The 21,360-nt window shown below is 35.1% G+C and overlaps 1 protein-coding gene and 1 long non-coding RNA gene across 3 annotated transcripts in view; one reads left to right on the forward strand and one right to left on the reverse strand.

Moving 5' to 3' along the window:
* Positions 1-12,076: 12,076 nt before the first annotated feature.
* Positions 12,077-21,360, forward strand: part of LOC136847358 (doublesex and mab-3 related transcription factor 3, truncated-like) — a 37,561-nt gene continuing 28,277 nt past the window's right edge. Inside the window, exon 1 of one of the 2 annotated variants that reach the window (XM_067118959.1) lies at positions 12,077-13,799. In XM_067118959.1, the coding sequence (XP_066975060.1) occupies positions 13,593-13,799 (207 nt within the window). In that variant the 5' untranslated portion in view covers positions 12,077-13,592. The remainder of the gene's footprint in view (positions 13,800-21,360) is intronic. The other variant, XM_067118960.1, reaches the window with a different exon arrangement.
* Positions 18,115-21,360, reverse strand: part of LOC136847361 (uncharacterized) — a 64,671-nt gene continuing 61,425 nt past the window's right edge. The window contains exon 3 of the long non-coding RNA XR_010855713.1: positions 18,115-18,258. This is a non-coding gene — a long non-coding RNA (uncharacterized lncRNA). The remainder of the gene's footprint in view (positions 18,259-21,360) is intronic.

The raw sequence follows: 21,360 nt of genomic DNA on the forward strand, positions 1-21,360 counted from the left end.
TTTTATTATTATTCAGATAACATAATTACAATACTGACAGATTGTTAATATTATTATGATTATGATCGTTATTATTATTATTTTTTATTATTCAGATAACAGTAATTATATACAATACTGAAAGATTATTATTATTATTATTATTATTATTATTATTATTATTATTATTGTTATCGTTATTACAAGCTCAGGACTCGCAAGTCGCCACAAAAGTCGTCCCATGCGACCGTCGTTCCCTCCCCCGATCGTGACTCTGGCGAAGTATATCAACAGACAGAGTCATTATCACCCTGACCTCTCCCTCCCCTTTCATACATCAGACGGCCCTTGAAGTTGTCACTACGCGGGATTAGCTTTCTCCCAAAAAATGTCACTCAAAAAGTCTTCCCGGACCTTATTTTTTTTTTCTGGGGGGTGGGGTTTTGTTGTGGAGAGAGAGAGAGAGAGAGAGAGAGAGAGAGAGAGAGAGAGAGAGAGAGAGAGAGAGAGAGAGAAATTTCTAAATATAAAGAACTGGACGTTATTATCAACAGCTTAATCACTCAAAATATTTTATGTGAGAGAGAGAGAGAGAGAAAGAGAGAGAGAGAGAGAGAGAGAGAGAGAGAGAGAGAGAGAGAGAGAGAGAGAGTTATAAAAATTTCTATATACATAAAGAACTGGACGTTATTGTCAACAGCATATTCACTCAAATTATGAGAATGAGAGAGAGAGAGAGAGAGAGAGAGAGAGAGAGAGAGAGAGAGAGAGAGAGAGAGAGAGTTATCATAAAAAATTTCTATATATAAAGAACTGGACGTTATTGTCAACAGCATATTCACTCAAAATAAAGAGAGAGAGAAGAGAGAGAGTTAAAAATTCCTATACAACGAAACTTCGGCGTTAATGTCTACAACATACTCAACTGATTAGGCATAAATAACAAAAATAATTATATAATAATACATCGGAATACGGTAATACATAAATACAGATGCAGATACAACTGTGACATTAAAAAATAATAATAATAATAATAATAATAATAATAATAATAATAATAATAATAATAATAATAATAATAATAATAATAATAATAATAATAATAATAATACTTCTGTAGCATATGCTCCGACATGGTTAAGCTAAGGTCAGTGGATACTCATCACAATGAAAAGTCATCAGCGCAGTTATATCAATAAACAAGAGAGCGAGTGTAACACAAGTAATAATAAGCAACAAGACTTCTAATGCGTACGAGGGCAGCTTTAAAAATAATGAATGTGCAGTAGTAATGATAACGGAGCTAATCTCAGGGGATATCATCATCATTATGAGGAGAGTCAGTGTGATTTCAATGAAAAATGTTACGCCAGAATGACAGGTTTTTAATCAGCACTTCTGAACACAAAAGAATCACACACATCAAGATTATTATTATTATTATTATTATTATTATTATTATTATTATTATTATTATTATTATTATTATTCAGAAGATGAAACCTATCCATATGGAACAAACCCACAGGGGTCATTGATTATTATTATTATTATTATTATTATTATTATTATTATTGTTATTATTATTATTATTATTATTATTATTATTATTATTATTATTATTATTCAGTAGATGAAACCTATTCATATGGAACAAGTCCACCAAAGGGGCCACTGACTTGAAATTCAAGCTTCCAAAGTATATTATGGTGTTCATTTGTAAGAAGTAAGAGGAAGTAAAGGGAAATACAGAAAGAAGAGATTTCGCTTATTAAAAAAAAAAAAATTAATAAATAAACGAATGGATAAAAATGTATTAAAATGCAAGAAGAATAGTATTAGGGTGGTAATGCATTGCATCTTCGCTTAAACTTCCAATTGCACGACATCGTCAGGGAGGCCGTTCCACAGTCCAACGGTGTGAGGAATAAAGGACCTCTGGAACTGAGAAGTTCGACAGCGAGGCACAATTACTGCATACTGGTGCTGCTGTTCAGTTAAGATATTCGAAAGCGGTTGACTTTCATTTTATATGGAAGACATAATGAGAATACTGAAAGGTGGTAATAATAATAATAATAATAATAATAAAACTGAAAAAAATAACTGCACATGAGTATATTTAATGGCCGCTGACCTTCATTACAAATGAGCGGCAGAGCAGCCATAAACGTTCTGGCAGTTAGGACAGTAAAAAAGGAGCTTGATGATGATAATAATAATAATAAAATAATAATAATAATAATAATAAATAATGCATATTATTATTATTATTATTATTACTACTTCAGCATACTGTCATACACAAAAGCAAATCTGTACACAAAAGCAAAGCTGCAAAGGTATGTTTTTTTCATTGTCAAAGCTGCCTTAAATGGGTACTGAGGGTATTCCCTTTTTCATTTTTAAAAAATAACAACAGGAATTTAATTATAATGAAATTACAACTAATTTACCGCAAGTACATCCATATTCCCAATGTCCTTTAAAGCTTCGTCGGCTTCTGCAATCCTTAAGACACGGTAAAAATTGTTTAACGTTACAGCAATTCTCAACATACTTTTCTGAGGTGGCCCAAATCAGTTGGCAAAAGTCTGTCAAAGAACAAAGTTTAACTAGGTGAGATTATAGAATAGGATATATAATTTAGGCCAAAGGCCAAGCGCTGGAATCTATGAGGTCATTTAGCGCTGAAAGGGAATTTGACAGCAAGAAGGTTTGAAAGATGTAACAGGAGGAAAACCTCTCACCTGCACTTTGAAACAATTGTTAGAGAGGGTGAAAAGTCAGATGGAAGGAAGAGATTATGAGCGGAGGTACAGTAAAAGGAATGAGAGAGGTGGCAGCTAGGGGCAGAAGGGACGCTGCAGAGACCCTAAGTAATGCGTATACAGTGTACCCCGTGAGGTGTACTGGCGGCACTAACCCCCCCCCCTCCAACGGGCCTAGGTGAGATTATAATTATAAACAACATTACAAAAACAAATATATGATCGTCATCAACATCATTAATAAAAAAAAATAATGTAAATAATGACGACGACGAAGTAGCACCGATAATTATGCTGACATCAATAGTAATGGAGAACTTTCTTAAACACTACGAGCTTGACACACAAAACGTGGCTAATATCAAATATTCTGGTAAACTCTATCTAATCTTTTGCATGCCTTGTATTCTCATTCAAGTGGGTGTCTCCTATTTATTTGGCAGCCACAATAAGCAAAATCTTTACTACATTATCGATTAGGTGTTATCTGTACTAATGAGTGATGACTTTGTTTATTTGTTTGTTTGTTTGTTCTCTCTCTCTCTCTCTCTCTCTCTCTCTCTCTCTCTCTCTCAAACGTAATATTATATATATATATATATATATATATATATATATATATATATATATATATATATATATATATATATATTATATATATATATATATATATATATTATACATAAAATATATTTATATATACAAATATGTGTATATATTTATGGATAAATATATATACATATATATATATATATATAAAAATATGTTTATATATATATATATATATATATACATAAAAATATGTTTATATATACAAATATTTTCTACACACATATATATATATATATATATATATATATATATACACACACACACACACACACACATACATATATATATATATATATATATATATATATATATATATATATATATATATATATGCTAATCTCGTATACCTACATAATTCACTGAGTTGGTCACAGAAGTATAATTAGTTTTCAACGTGAAGTGCTCATCGGCGCCCCGAAGATACCTTCGCTGGGTAGGCGAGGATGGTACCTGATTACATATAATAATAATAATAATAATAATAATAATAATAATAATAATAATAATAATAATAATAATAATAATAATAATAATAATAATAATAATAATAACAGACGTGAACAATGTAATCAGTCGGGTCACCAAAGAAAAAAAAATCTAAACAGAAATTTATCGATATTAGAAAACAATTCATGATAACATAAAAATCGTGTTATCTTTTTAATTTCATATCTTCTATCCTAAATTACTGCTTTCCGCAGAAAAGTATAAAACATTTAACGTAATCTGCAAAGGTGGAAAAACATACTCTACTGTGAGAGCACAATCGGCATTCAGCATACGAATTTAGTAAAGGAATTCTAGTACTTTACTTGTCACGACAATCCAAATCTTACTTTGAGCTGGAATAAACTATCATCATCATCAACATTATTATTATTATTATTATTATTATTATTATTATTATTATTATTATTATTATTATTATTATTTTTTAAATATTTTTTAAATATCATTATGATTATGATTATTATTATTATTATTATTATTATTATTATTATTATTATTATTAGTAAGTATAAAAAAATTGACGGATTAGGCATGGGGTCTCCTTTATTATTATCATTATTATTATTATTATTATTATTATTATTATTATTATTATTATTATTATTACTACTACTCTTTCTCTCTGGTTACTGTTTATTGTATGACCGCTTTCAGGAACTATGAACGGCAGAAGTAATTCCTTGTCTATAACGACATCCCAGAAGCCTTCAAAACCTAAGGCTTATTGTTTTGATTTTCGCTGAACACGAACATATAGACGAAATACTGTGCGAATTATGTAAATTCTCGTATACAATATCGATACCAATATAGTTTTTACTTCTATTATATTATGCTTGACGATGCTGCCTATCGCCATAACCACTATATCGGAATAAAATTATTATTATTATTATTATTATTATTATTATTATTATTATGAAAAATAAAATTAAACAAGTAAAAAATGCGCCGAAGTTTCTTCGGCGCAATCGAATTTTCTGTACAGCCGCTACAGTGTATAATCAAGGACACCGAATCAAGGCCACCGAAAATAGATCTATCATTCGGTGGTCTCGGTATAATGCTGTAAGAGCGCGGCCCATGAAACTTTAACCACGGCACGGTGGTGGCCTATTCTATATCGTTGCCAGAAGCAAGATTATGGCTAACTTTAACCTTAAATAAAATAAAAACTACTGAGGCTAAAGGGCTACAATTTGGCATGTTTGATGATTGGGGGGTGGATGATAAACATACCAATTTGCAGCCCTCTAGCCTCTGTAGTTTTTAAGATCTGAGGACGGACACAAAAAGTGCGGACGGACAGACAAAGCGGATAACGTGTTGTAAATAAGACTACAGACGCTGCGCTTGGTTTAAAAAAAAAAAAAGTAAAATATCCTTCTCTCTTCTTCTACCCCGCTTCCCCTTTCTTAAAAAAAGGGGGGAACGAATTTCGGTGTATTTTGATATAATAACGTTAACAATAAGGTACTAATATTAAAGATATATATTATCAATTACAAGTAACGACAAAAACAGCATGTAAAATCAAAGGAAGGCTATATCAATTATCTTGAAAATTCCCCATAATTAGTTTCATAAATTTGCTAAAAAAAAAAAACAGGAAACCTTTTACTCTTTATCCCAGGTATTTGAGATTTCAGTTCAATTATTCATGTGACCAAGATAAGAAAATCTACCCAAATAAACGGCATAACCTCAGAATGAAAATATATAAGGTTTCCTCGTCTTTCAATGCATGTGAGTTGTCAATGCGAAGCTCGCGAAACATTTCCACCATCAGATAAAGATAAAGCAGAATGCTGTTTGAGAAAACATACAATTATCCTGTAAAATTTCATTAAATATTCTTCAGATCACTGTCTTCCAGCAATGATTAGTTGTAAAAATTAATATTTTTAAGTAAGTAACTAGGTGAGCGTGCTCAGTCACATACCAAACAATCAAATTTCCAAAGGAAAAAATGACTAAATTACCAGAACTCATTTTAATAATTTAGCGCTCACAACTACATAGAAGCCCCAGGAATCGTGATAAAAGTGGGTTAGGTAAAATGATTTGGACGGTGCTGGTTACAACAAAGACTACTACTATACTACTATTAATAATAATAATAATAATAATAATAATAATAATAATAATTAATAATAATAAAATAAATAATAATAATAATAATAATCCAGAAAGCTCTATGTAGAGATTTAACTTTAAATATATGTACCCATATATAAATGTGGATTTGTTTCTCCATTTCAAGACTTATGCTATTATAAGTATTTTTAATAATAATAATAATAATAATAATAATAATAATAATAATAATAATAATAATAATAATAATAATAATAATAATAATAATAATAATAATAATAATAATAATAATAATAAAACTTACGGACTCCTTCAGTCCAATCCTATCAGAGCTAAGAACATCAACTCAATGGTCTGGTTAAACTATTAATAATAATACAAATTAGCTCACAACCAATTTACAAATACAAAATGTGGAAACGACAAAGACAGTGCATTATATATTCAAAAAATTTTAAATTACAATTTTAACAACAATAATTGTTATTAATGACATTTTTCCGTTATATATTCACACTGCACTTGTCTATTACGCCGAGGTGAAATAAACTATATTATTTTCTACACAAGGATGCAAATTCCTGAGATGTATGCTAGTATTGCACCAGCCCCGGTTTTTTTGCCATGCCCCTAGGTTAGGTTAGGTTAGGAGTAACTCTAGGGTAATCTGGGTGTGGGAAACAATGAGATTATCTTCCAGAAAATTCTATGGTCATCTGAGACTTGATAGGTCTGCAAAAGGAGGGGGATGTTGATAAACCTTTTAAGGTCGGCAAAAAGAGGGTGATGTTGATAAACCTTATTGAGATTCTTGATAAAGGAAAGGTCAGCAAAAAGAGGGAGATGTTGATAAACCTTATTAAGGCCTGCAAAAGAGGGGGATGTTGATAAACCTTATTAAGGTCGGCGAAAAGAGGGGGATTGTTGATAAACCTTATTATGGTTAGGGGATGCTGAACAATAATACGGTCAGCAAAAAGAGAGGGATGTTGATAAAATTAGGTCAGCAAAAAAGGGGATGTTGATAAACCTTATTAAGGTCAGCAAAAAGATGGGGATGTTGATAAACCTTATTAAGGTCAGCAAAGAGGGGGATGTTGATAAACCTTATTAAGGCCTGCAAAAAAGTGGGGATGTTGATAAATATTAAGGTCTTAAAGAGGGGATGTTCATAAACCTTATTAAAGTCGGCAAAAAGGAGGGATGTTGATATACCTTATTAACGTCGGCAAAAAGAGGGGATTTCCTCGTTATGGTCGGCAGGGGATGTTGATTCAATTTATTACGGTCAATAAAAAGAGGGATGTTGATAAACCTTATTAAGGTCAGCAAAAGAGGGGATGTTGATACAATTTATTACGGTCAGCAAAAAGAGAGGGATGTTGATAAACCTTATTAAGGTCAGCAAAATGAGGGGATGTTGATACAATTTATTACGGTCAGCAAAAAGAGAGGGATGTTGATAAACCTTATTAAGGTCAGCAAAAAGAGGGGGATGTTGATAAACCTTAATAAGGCCAGCAAAAAGAGAGGGATGTTGATAAACCTTATTAAGGTCAGCAAAAAGAGGGGATGTTGACAAACCTTATTAAGGCCAGCAAACAGAGGAGATGTTGATAAACCTTATTAAGGTCAGCAAAAAGAGGGGGATGTTGATAAACCTTATTAAGGTCAGCAAAAAGAGGGGGATGTTGATAAACCTTATTAAGGTCAGCAAAAAGAGGGGGATGCTGATAAACCTTATTAAGGTCAGCAAAAAGAGGGGGATGCTGATAAACCTTATAAAGGTCAGCAAAAAGAGGGGGATGTTGATAAACCTTATTAAGGTCAGCAAAAAAGGGGATGTTGATAAACCTTATTAAGGTCAGCAAAGAAGGGGATGCTGATAAACCATAAAGGAAAAAGAGGGGATGTTGATAAATCTTATTAAGGTCGGCAAAAAGAGGGGGATGTTGATAAACCTTATTAAGGTCGGCAAAAAGAGGGAGATGTTGATAAACCTTATTAAGGTCTGCAAAAATAAGGGGATGTCAATAAACCTTATTAAGGTCGGCAAAAAGAGGGAGATGTTGATAAACCTTATTAAGGTCGGCAAAAAGAGGGGGATGTTGATAAACCTTATTAAGGTCAGCAAAAAGAGGGGGATGTTGATAAACCTTATTGAGGTCGGCAAAAAGAGGGGGATGTTGATAAACCTTATTAAAGCCTGCAAAAAGAGGGGGATGTTGATAAACCTTATTAAGGTCAGCAAAAAGAGGGGGATGTTGATAAACCTTATTAAAGTCGGCAAAAAGGGAGGGATGTTGATATACCTTATTAACGTCAATTGTTGATAAACCTTATTATGGTCGGCAAAAAGAGGGGATGTTGATTAATTTATTACGGTCAGCAAAAAAGAGGGATGTTGATAAACCTTATTAAGGTCAGCAAAAGAGGGGATGTTGATAAACCTTATTAAGGTCAGCAAAAGAGGGGATGTTGATAAACCTTGTTAAGGTCAGCAAAAAGAGGGGGATGCTGATAAACCTTATTAAGGTCAGCAAAAAGAAGGGGATGCTGATAAACCTTATAAAGGTCAGCAAAAAGAGGGGGATGCTGATAAACCGTATTAAGGTCAGCAAAAAGAGGGGATGCTGATAAACCTTATTAAGGTCAGCAAAAAGAGGGGGATGCTGATAAACCTTATTAAGGTTGGCAAAAGGAGGGGGACTGTTGATAAACCTTATTAAGGTCGGCAAAAAGAGGGGAATGTTGATAAACCTTATTAAGGTCGGCAAAAGGAGGGGGACTGTTGATAAACCTTATTAAGGTCGGCAAAAAGAGGGGATTTGATAAACCTTATTAATAATTATAAAGAATACAAAATATCTGGAAAAACGTACATTGTTCCATAATTATAAAGTATATATCAACAATCTGAAATATACGCAAACCTTCATCACACAAACAGTCACATTAAAATCTAAAACATACATTTTACAACCAAAAATATACATTCCATAATCTAAAATACACGCCAACCTTCATCCTACACCAACACTCACATGACGGCGCAACAGGGGAGCTTCGTCAGTATATTTAAAGTCCGCTCTCATTCTTATTAGAAACAAAAAAAAAAATATATATATGATTCAGAGCCACTTGTAGTAACAGCGCAGAACATTTTCTCAATGAGCGTCTCGGTGACAGGCAAAACAAGGGGCGACATTATCACGTCAAACCTACTTCACACTTAATTCTCCCTTTTCCTCTAGACAAACACAGGAGCCAGGGCGCTCTTTAGCGATCATCTGTTCTCATCAGGCCGAGTTTCATTGGCGTTGCTTACTGGGATGATTACAAATGAACGAGGCAAATGAGAAGATGACACTCCGCTGTTAAATATTTCAGGCAATTGGAACGAAACGTGATAAGAGTGCAAATACACACATGTATGTATATAAATAAGTATATATATATACATTATATACTTGTATATATATGTATATATGTGTATACATACACATGCACACATAAATATTTATGTATATATACATATATATATATTTATACAATATTTATACATACATACACACACATAATATACATACACATACACATATATATATATATATATATATATATATATATATATATATATATATATATATATATATATATATATATATATATATATGCTGAAGTTAACTTGTATTTTTATCAAATAATGATCCTCATAATGAGATATAAAATTACAGATATTAATGACTCCTGACTACATTTTAACGAAAATGCATCTGCGTTACTTTTCACGTTCAAAAAACAGCTTATATACAGTATCATTTCTAAACAAAATACTTAAAATAAATTACCCTCCAACACCGAGAATCATTACGAAAAAAAAGTAATAAAATGAAAAAAATGAGAAAATACAAAAAAGTAATAATAAAAAAAAATGAGAAACATTACAAAAAAAGTAACAATAAAATGAAAAAAATATGAGAAACATTACAAACAAAATTAATAATAGAAAAAACATTAACAAATCACCGCAATTAACACCGAAGCATAATGTCTCCAGCACTAAGCAACCTTCTTTTCACCATCTCCCCACCCTTCTCTTTCCCCCACCACAATCCACCACCCCACCCCCCTACAATCTTCCCCCTACAGTTTCCTTTCCCTCACTTGCCCTTACATCACTTGTGTCCCCTTCGTGTTTATTTTGGTTCTCCAATGTGATTGATTGAGAGCATAAATATCCGGCGGTCGACCAGCGTCGCAGGGCGGGGTTTTGTTAATTACCAGTAGTTAATATTTCGTCGCCGCTGGGTTGTATACTCTCTCTCTCTCTCTCTCTCTCTCTCTCTCTCTCTCTCTCTCTCTCTCTCTCTCTTGAAGGGTGAATTAAATCCCCAAAACTCTGCTGACTAGATGCTATCTATCTATATATCTATATCTGTTTATCTCACTCCCTTAATGGGTAATGTCATTCAATATCTCGTGTTCAAGTTATAAATAAACTGACTTAATTCTCTCTCTCTCTCTCTCTCTCTCTCTCTCTCTCTCTCTCTCTCTCTCTCTCTCTCATCTTGAAACTATTAACATCCTTGACTGAGTAAGAACAAACAAACATTGTGGAAAGCAAAAGTTTTCACCTTAAAAAGGAGCGTTGGGTTTTATCTTCATAATGAACGAATAATTGGGCTAATTTTACATATGAGAGAGAGAGAGAGAGAGAGAGAGAGAGAGAGAGAGAGAGAGAGAGAGAGAGAGAGAGAGAGAGAGAGAGATCAACTAGTTGTATACAGTACAATAAATGAGAAAAAATGTTTATACGATACAATAAAAAACATCATGTATGTTAAGGCAAATATTTATATAGGGAAAAATACAAGATGCAAACATTGTCACTATGAAAATCTTTGCGATGAGCCACTTCTTTGCGGATGTATTCTGATATTACAGGATGAAGCTGCAAGCCTCACGCCCTTACCCCTCCCCTCCCCTTCCCCACAGAGGCCTAGCAGAAACGACTCGCCCTAATCAAGACTCGAACTGATGAACCATGACCCTAAGTCCACCGTGTAAACCATCACCGGCAATGAGATAGGAATTAAATTGTCATAAACACTGTTTTTATAAACGCTACAAACAAAGAGCACTGCCGTGTTTAAGTAATAAAAATCGTCGCAACCTTCCCGCGGTTCTGAAGTCTTAAAAATCTTCCCGCCTTCTTTTCACTTCGGCTTTGAAATTTCTCAAAACAAACAAGCGCAAATAGAGATTTCCTCTGAGGTTTGAATTTATATTCATGAGCGATCATCGACCATGTGTTTACCGACCAAGAAGAAGAAGAAGAAGAAGGAGAAGAAGAAGAAGGAGAAGAAGTAGGAAGAGACGAAGAAGAAGAAGAGAGGGGAATAAACTTCGGCAGGGGGCCGAGATATCTCATCTCCAGATTATCTCTCATACTCTCAATCGCCGAATTACCTCTAAAACTCTCTAAGGCAAATCTGTGATGTTTTGGTGATCTACACGGGTCCTGTCGACACAGTTTATTGGTTCTGACTTTTCATTTGTTCGTGTGATGGCTGTGTGTTGTGTTAGCGGACGCCACACGATGAGAGATGTTTACTTAGCATCAGCTCGCTGGCGTTACTTTACGACACCCCTTCTCTCGCTGCCTTTCGAGCCTTCTCATCTGTGTTCGTCGCCTTCATTTGTCCCTTCCATTTCATCATACAAATCTTGAGGTCGCTGTAACTGAGCGTGTCAAGGAGCATTATTCATAATCTAATGTCAGCAAGTCTGAAAATGGCCAATTTGCTAGCGCAAATCTATCTCTAGACACAAAATGAGCCATTTCTTAAGGTTCAAGCGAGCGATAGACTGAGTATCACCTTAAGATCTTCTTTCTTCCCTCGATTGCCACCCGGGTGGAGAAGAGTTCCGACCAATGAGGAGGCGAGGCTCGATCTCTTAAGAAAACCTGAGCCAATCAAGTGAAGGACAACCCTAAGACCCGCTACTATTGGCCGCAAGTTGACGCCGTTTTAGAGCGAAAGAAGGACCTACGGGGGCCTCTCGCCCTCGCTATAACAGAGGGACAAAAGGCTTAAATTGTGCCGTCGAGAGGCCTTTTGAAGTGGCTCTCACGGCAAGAACCTTCCTGAAGAAGCCATTATTGTGACAATAGGAGAGTGAAGTTACTTGTGGGTGGGCGGATGATTTATTATGTGATGAAAAGCTCCCGACCCTTCCACTAACCGCAAATTGGCCCATAAGACACACGCTGAAGCCAAAACCCATCAAGGAATATTATACTAACAACTCCTCGATGGGACTCTTCAACAATCTTGCAGATGTCTGTGCGTGCGTGTGTGTGTTTGGGTGTGCACGCGTGTTGATGTAAAAGTGTTGAAAGGAGGCGTTTGGATTTGATTAGGCCGTGTACTTTGTAATTAACATGTTTGGTTTGCAATAGCGGTCATCGCCACGGAGGTGTTAAAAGGTTTTATTAACAGAGCCTTCGGTGCGATTCGAGGGCTCTTGGGACATTGTCACTTTCTGGATGGTTACAAGAGGAGGCCGGCCGTCCAGTTTTTGGTGTTCTTATGAAAGAGCAACTTACAAATGAAAAGAAAATTCAAGAGCTTCGTAATTACGGTGCACGGGGAAATCAATCAGTGTAAGGAACTGAACTGTATCTCCCATAACTATAATCGTTATGGGTCCATGAAGTGTACATGAATACAGTGTAAATATTAGGTGATAAAGGAAACACATGAATGTGCTGTGCAAATAAAACATCTAGTGAAAAACATCAATTCATTCTAATCACTGATATATTTGCAAAGGTGAGGAAATTAGGGTGATAAATTGCATGTTTCATAATAAACGAATAAACGATCTACAAGTGTCATCAGTTTGACAGTGCATCAGTGTTCACAAATGCCTTCATGATGTTGGTATCATAAATAATATGAATACTCCATGAGGGAACAGATTTATTAAAATGCCAAGACCTTAATGCAGTGGTAACTGCGTAAACAGGACAATATTTTCCAATTTGTTATCATCCCAAAACTCAAGTTCAGTTACGTAAAAGAATAAAAGATTGAATAGCGAAGAAAGAGATTAGTTTCTTTATACACACACCGAGAGGTTTTATATCAGGAAATCAATTCACCCTTCTTGTGGATGTAGAGTGACTCAAAGGCAAAGTCTGCAGGAAGCGAGCCATCGGTAATAACAAGAATACAGTCAGTATCCTGAGACTTATACGGTTCGAAATCAGAGCCTGCCTCTGCCTGTGTGTTCCGGAAAGCCACATATTCTCCTAAATGTTTTTCCGCATTATACTTGCACGGAGTGCTTGCGAATAACTTTGATGTACAATATAGTTTATAATTAATTTTACTGTAACAACAGCAAGGACAACAAAAACAACAACAGTAAAAAATAGATACAAATAAAAAAAAAAGCTGCCTCCCGAATGAAAATTTTGGTTAAGAGTCCATAGCTAAAGCACCCAACCCAAAGAGAACCTGAAATTCCGAAGTCCACAAGAACTCGCAAGGCACATTCTCGAACGACATCCTTCAAGAACCGAAAGAAAGAGGAAACCCGGACCCGAAAATGAACGGGGGCGGCGCAGGAGGTGCAGGAGCAGCCATCGGGTATCCTACGACCGAAAAGGGCGCTCGCAAACCCAAGTGCGCACGCTGCAGGAACCACGGCATGATCAGCTGGCTCAAGGGGCACAAGAGACACTGCAAATTCAAGGACTGCACCTGCGCCAGGTGTAATCTCATCGCGGAGAGGCAGAGGGTGATGGCCGCACAGGTAATTTCAACAAAATTTCTCCATTGTTTATCGCATCTAAAACATATTTTTCGGTTGTGGGTCACCATCCGTGTTTCTGGTATATTCGTGGTTTCTTGATACAATCAATTCCCTGCATTTTTATTATTCCTGTTGCTACTTAACCAACTGCATATTCTAATTTAAAAAAAAAATGGTCATGATTATTTTATTATTAACATTATTATTGTTTAACAAATAAGATTCAACACGAGATCATTCTTTATTGGATATATTAACAACTCGTTATAATGTTAATGACACATTTTCATTGTATCTAATTTCAGGTGCCAAGAAAGTACTTAATCACTATTTCTGTACATCACTTTCCGCATGATTACATTTTCTTACACTGCATACCTTACCGTTAAGGTAATAATAATAATAATAAAAATAATAATAACAATAATAACAATAATAATGCCATACAGGAAGCAATAATAATAATAAAAATAATAATAACAATAATAATAATAATGTCATACAGAAGGCAATAATAATAATAATAATAATGCCATACAGAAAGCAATAATAATAATAATAATAATAATAATAATAATAATAATAATAATAATAATAATAATAATAATAATAATAATAATAATAATGCCATCCATGAAGCTTGTGCAATTTTTTAGAATATTATATGACAATACAGAATTCTGAAGCTTAAAAGGGCTCCTGTCCCTTTCGTTAAGAGATACTGTTCTGCTTCTCTTCTGTCGAAGGAATCACGAGTCCCTGGAAGCTACAAAATTCTCTGTTGTCATACAAATACGCTTAATAAACTACGCAAGAAGGTTTCTTTTTGTTTCCGGCATTTGCCTGGTTGCGACCAAACTCTGCATGAGTGACAGAAATAATAATGGCAGTGAGTGTATACAACAAAAGCCTAGAATATTTTCATACCGAAATAAAAGCATGCAGTCTCTTATTATCACTGGTTCCTTAGCATTTCTTATTAATAGTCCGATTGATTGGCTTATTCGAAATAGCAATCGTACGGGCACTTGTCATTATATCAGTCATTACAAATGCCTGACTTATCAATAACTACCACTTAATTATAGTCACTGTTAAGCCAGCACTGGAAAAACTAGAGTTAAAATCCCATACACTATATCTGAATATAATTAATGATATTTCATTTGTAAAACTTATAAATAAATTGAAAGCTGGTCCTGAATTTATATTAAAAACACCATATCATGATTTTGCAGCTAAAAGTGGTGTCTGATTTTTTATTTACAATTTCCTGACAGTGCTCATACTTAAAAACAATTAGGAATTGTTCGTTTAGTTTTATTTAAAAGTTGCGAATTATGATTTGCATACTTTGAAATGTACTAAAAGGATAAACAGTATGGACAGCCTTTACGGATATAAGACTATTCGAAATGGTTTTGTGATATTCGACTAAAATTACTGTATCGGTAATATGGATTCTTTATAAAATGGACTGAATTGAATTTAACAGAAATTTGGCCAACGACCAAGCACTGGGACCTATGAGGTCATTCAGCACTGAAAAGGAAATTGACAATAAAAGGTTTGAAAGGTGTAACAGGAGGAAAACCTCGCAGCTGCACTATGAAACAATAATAGGAGAGGTTGGAAAGTAAGATGGAAGTAAGAGATATGAACGGAGATACAGTAAAAGGAACGAAAGGGGTTTCTGCAAAGAACCTCAAGTAATGCCTACAGTGCACCGTATGAGGTGCCCTGACGGCGCTAACCCCCTACGGAGTTCGTAAGATGGAGTAATTAACAAAAGGAAATTGTAAACCTTCCAAATCGATTTCTGTACCTTGGCGAATGTGGGAGTCTCGAATAGCCTATAAACGCCCTCAGCTGTTATTATTATCAGAGGATATATACCTTACAAGATCGCCCTCGGTAATGTTAGCATTGGCAAAGGGTCTCCTATAGCTTGTTTTGACTGAAATCAAAGCGAAAAGGTAAATACTTAGGCAACCATTTTCCTTTCGTCTTTGTCTGCCTGTTGTTCCTGTCACACGGCGCGCGTGCGTGTGTTTGTGTTAGAGTGACTATTTGAGGCTTCGTTATATAATAGACCTTCTAATATACTTACACGTGTATTCGTATTCCATACATATGGCAGTTGCATCCTTATGCGTTAACCTAATTGGGGTTGTGATGGGGTCTGTTATTATTGTCCTTACTGATTTGGGTATATAAATACATTATAATTTACTGATCCGTACACATATATATATATGTATGATATATGTATATATATATATATACATATTTATATAGTTTTTTCTGAGTAATCTCATATTTTAGTGGGTTCATTGCATTAATCAAATCAGTGTTTAAAAAATTACAGATGCAACCGCTCAACAATATATATGTATATATTGTATATGTAAATATATATATATATATTTATATATATATATATATATATATATATATATATATATATATATATATATATATATATATATATATATATATATATATACACACACACATATATATATTGTGAGCGGTTGCATCTGTAATTTTTGTTTAAACACTGATTTGATTAATGCAATAAACATACTTGAATTATGAGATTCACTCCTCAGAAAAACAGTATCTTTCGATCCTTGACGTTTAAAGAAGCTGTAAATTGTCCGTATATACGCAGAGTATATATGATAAAACACATATTTATTAACTTCTCTCTGCGAACGCCGGAAGCTACCTCATAACAATTACAGTCAATTTACCGCTTACAAGAATGAATAAAGAAATTCAAGCTATAAAACTAGGAACTAGGACACTTTCGGCCATTCGGCGCATAAGAACCTGAAAAATGGGAGTTGGAGTGGTTGGACAGTAAAATAAAGAGATCCATAAATAAAATAAATAAATAAATAAATAGAGGATATCAAGTTGAAATGGGAGTCGCCCTCAGAATTAATAATCAGAGGTGTTGGACAGCAAGATGGAAGAAAGGAAGCGGGAATGGAGGTGAAGTAAAATGCCAAACAGTGGGCGCTGTTAGGGGCCAAAGGGACGCTGCAGACACCCTTTCTTAATGCCTTCAGGGGATCGCATGCGGTGCACTGACGGCACTAGCCCCTAAGGGGTCTATTAACAGGATCATCGGCCAACAACCTATCCACGCCTATCTGATCACATCGACTTCACCTTCCAGCTTCATATTGCGAACTGTTTCCTTTGTGATTCGTGCCGTCCAAAGAACTGTCATCTTACTAACATGAAATTTAGCATTTATTCTGATGTTCGTCCACTGACTTTCTGCGAAGACTTTAAATTAACAATTTCCACTGCCTAAGCTGTGAGTTCAAACTTGATCTCCAATCAACACCCTTCAAATTACACAACTTCATTACGCAACTTCATTATGCAATTTCCTAACAAAACTCCCGCATTCATTCCTCTCTAATATTTCCACCTGCAAACCTTCCAACGTGACTTTTTGCTGTCCATCTCATGACCCGAGTTCCATTCAGCAACCACCGACAAGATTTCATCCGCATAGCCAAGATGACTTCCGCTTGGATAACATTTAATGAATGGAAGATTAACTTCCATCCATTAAATGGATGTAAGCCCCATAAATAAGCTCTACCTAGCAACGTTCGAGAATGACTCAAGAAAACTAGCTTTTTAACGTGACTGATCCAATACATAATAAACTCACCTAAACACTTCACAACAAAGCGTTTGGCCAGCACACTGCTCATCATTTTCCCTTCCGACATGGCATGGACTACACCTTGTAATTCTTCTCATAACTATCATTTAACATCATTTTTTAAAGTTAAAAAGACCAAGGGAAGGCAACCTAACACACACATAAGCAGTTCAGGGCTGAAGAAAGCGATAACAAAGAACAGGAAGCACGAAGTCTAATCATGAACAAGTAAAAAATCGCCGAATTTTCTTCGGCGCAATAGTTTTCTGTACAGCGTATAATACTTTATGAAACTCTCAGCCACGGGCCATGAAACCCTCAGCCGCAGCCCATGAAACTTTCAGCCACGGCATGGTGGTGGCTTAGGTTGTTGGTACCTATAGCGGTGCCAGACGTACGTTTATGGCTAACTTTAACTTAGATCAAATAAAAACTACTGAGGTTAGAGGGCTGCAATTTGGTATGTTTGATGACTTGAGGATGGATGATCAACATACCAATTTGCAGCCCTCTAGTCTCAGTAGTTTTCAAGATCTGAGGGCAGACAGAAAAAGTGCGGACGGACAGACAGTGTCATCTCAATAGTTTTCTTTTACAGGAAACCAATAAAAGCAATAAACCTGCCACTGGAAGGAGGAAAAGTTGTGGGTGACGAAAAACAGAAGCTGAAGGAGAATTCCAAAGCTTGGCAGCCTAGAATAAAGGTCATTGGATCATGCAATCTGCTAACAAGACTGTCACCAATCCGTCCTTTGTGTGACTTACTTTCTGCAACATCGTAAAAGCAACATTAACTAGAATTCTCTCCATGAGCTCTTTATCTGTCAAGACCACCGAGCAACGTATAATCAATCATTTTTATGATAATAATATTAACTTTGAATTAAACTGAATATAGAATTTAGGCCAAATGTCAAGCACTGGGACCTATGAGGTCATTCAGCGCTGAAGCGAAAATTGACAATAAAAGGTTTGAAAGGTGTAACAAGAGGAAAACCTCAAAGCAGTTGCACAATCAATCAATTGTTATGAGAGGGTGGAAAGTAAGATGGAAGAAAGAAAATATGAAAGGAGGTACAGTAAAAGGAACGAAAGGGAATATTAACTTCATCCCGGTGCAAAATCATAATACAGTACAGGCAGCAACACTTGCACAGTATTCAATTTTAATACAAAGCATTAGCTGCGATACATTCCATGAGTTAAACAGGCATTCCAACTGAAATATAATAATAATAATAATAATAATAATAATAATAATAATAATAATAATAATAATAATAATAATATCAGAACAGAAAGGGTGATACGTGCCAACAGACCAGACTTGCGTTGATTGACAAAATCAAGAAGAAGGTATCACTTACTGATGTCGCAATACCATGGGGCAACAGCCTTCACAAAACTTGCCTCGAAGTTCTTGGAAGAAACCTTAACTAACAAAGGTTGAGACAGAAAGAGGAAAAATTGATAAGTATCAAGATCAGAATATAGAATTAAGAAGGATATGGAATATGCCAGTGGAAATTGTACCCATAATCATAGGAACACAAGGCACGATCGCAAAATCCCTGAAAAGGAACCTAGAAAAACCAGAAGCCGAAGTAGCTCCAGGACTCATGCAGAAGAGGGGGCAGGATGCAACCCGGAACCCCACACTATAAAAACCACCCAGTCGAATAAGACGACTGGTAGACAAAAATTAAATATATAAATATATAAATAAATAAAAAATATAATAAAATAAAAAAATAATAATAATCAGCCATCATTTTATGCACCAGATATAAATAGCAGGACTCTTACCTCTAAATATAAACGATGCACAGTCCATCTTTGGTAAAATTTTATACGATTACTTAATTGTGAAATTTACCTGGCTTCCTTCTAAATCGGTTATTCATCCAACAACCAAAGAAACTTCAAACTACCTACATTCCAACATGACTTGGTTTTTTTTTTTTCCTAAGTAGCACATTCAACCAGTACATCATAATGGGACTTCCACCCACCTTCCCCTATGAATTGGACTTGAATCTTGCCACGTGGCAAGTCCTTTACAAAGTCCACACGAAATTTTACGAGATTTCCGCCTAGTATGACAGTTATCAGGCAAGTCACGAATAGGAATGCTAACCCTTCGAATTCCTCTTAACCTGACCTAAAACTGACACACTTAGGCAACGTAATATTCACTTATCTATTTCCACGAGGGAGAACAATTATAATGGTGAACATAAGCTAACCTCGGTTTAATAGTTTTCAAGAGTGATTTAGGCTACTTGGGAAGGTTTCATTCACATATGGAACTTACTTTTTAGTTTTCTGCAAAAGAAAATTATTGTGCTGGCTTTGTCTGTCCGTCGGCACTTTTTCTCTCCGCCCTCAGATCTTAAAAACTATTAAGGCTAGAGGGTTGCAAATTGGTATGTTGATCATCCACCTTCCAATCATCATACATAGCAAATTGCAGCCCTCTGACCTCAGTAGTTTTTATTTTATTGAAGGTTAAAGTTAGCAATAATCGTGCTTCTGGCAACGATATAGAACAGGCCACAACCAGGCCGTGGTTAGTTTTACGGGCCGCGGCTCATACAGCATTACGCCGAGACCACCGAAAGGTAGATCTATTTTCGGTGGTCTTAATTAACGCTGTAGCGGCTGTACGGAAACCAGCAACAATAAATTCCAGCTAACCCTCTCCAACATGACATCTGCCCGGATACCTCTCAAATCTTTCTATACAAGACTTTTGCCCAGAATTCGAAGCATTTCGTCAGATGAAGTCCACAGAACCAAGACACTGACTGCGTGATTTCGAATAATGGTAATGACATCCTACAAACAGACACAATGTACCACTTTGACCGTCAACCTTTGTTAGTTAGGATTTCTTCCAAGAACTTCGAGGCAAGTTTTGTGAAGCCTGTTCAAGTAGCGATTCCGTTCCGCATACTCGTATCACATCGTAAAACTTACAGAAGAACTTTCCCCTTCCGCCTCAAATAAGGCTTTCCTACACACAAACATTTGATGTTTAAATAGTTATACACCCTCTAAAATTATCCTCATCCAGACAACAGAAGGTTTGATTTTTCCCTCATCTTCAAGTGTGAACTGAAGATGAACATCTGGAAATGAGTCACACCGGGTAAGACCTCGACGACGTGAGTTTTATCCGATATCCTCTGGATTTCAACTATCCAGCTTTGATCGTGACTTTCGGTCAGTCATCCCCAAGTTTGATTACTAGTCCAGGTCATTTGTTTACGGGTTTTTTGGAAAATTCATCACAAGGTGAAGGTTTTTGCCTAATCATTTCTGTTCTTATTATTTTTTTTTAGTTTCCTACAGGTAAGAAATATGTCAAGTTATAACTGCAGGTAAATAATATTCTAATACTGATCCGTATGGTTAAAAGAAGAATCACAACAGACTTTCTTTTGGATGGAAATTATTATAAGACGAAGGTCTAAAAGACAACAATAAAAATTTACAAGAAGTCAACCCTAAACTTGGGACAGAAATAAAAACAGTTATAAACACTGCGATATTAATGTAGACTCCTACCAACGCAAACTTTCACAAAATTGTCAACCTATAGTCAATTATCAACCTAAAGTCACTTGTCATCCTAAAGGCACTTATCAACCTAAAGGCACTTATCAACCTATATTCACTTATCAACCTAAAATCACTTGTCAACCAGTCACTTATCAACCTAAAGTCACTTATCAACCTAAAGTCACCTAACAACCTATAGTCACTTGTCAACATACAGTAAGGTCACTTGTCATCCTAAAGGCACTTATCAACCTAAAGGCACTTATCAACCTATATTCACTTATCAACCAAAATCACATGTCAACC

The sequence above is a fragment of the Macrobrachium rosenbergii genome, chromosome 16 (assembly GCF_040412425.1).
Source record: "Macrobrachium rosenbergii isolate ZJJX-2024 chromosome 16, ASM4041242v1, whole genome shotgun sequence".
Taxonomy (NCBI): Eukaryota; Metazoa; Arthropoda; class Malacostraca; order Decapoda; family Palaemonidae; genus Macrobrachium; species Macrobrachium rosenbergii.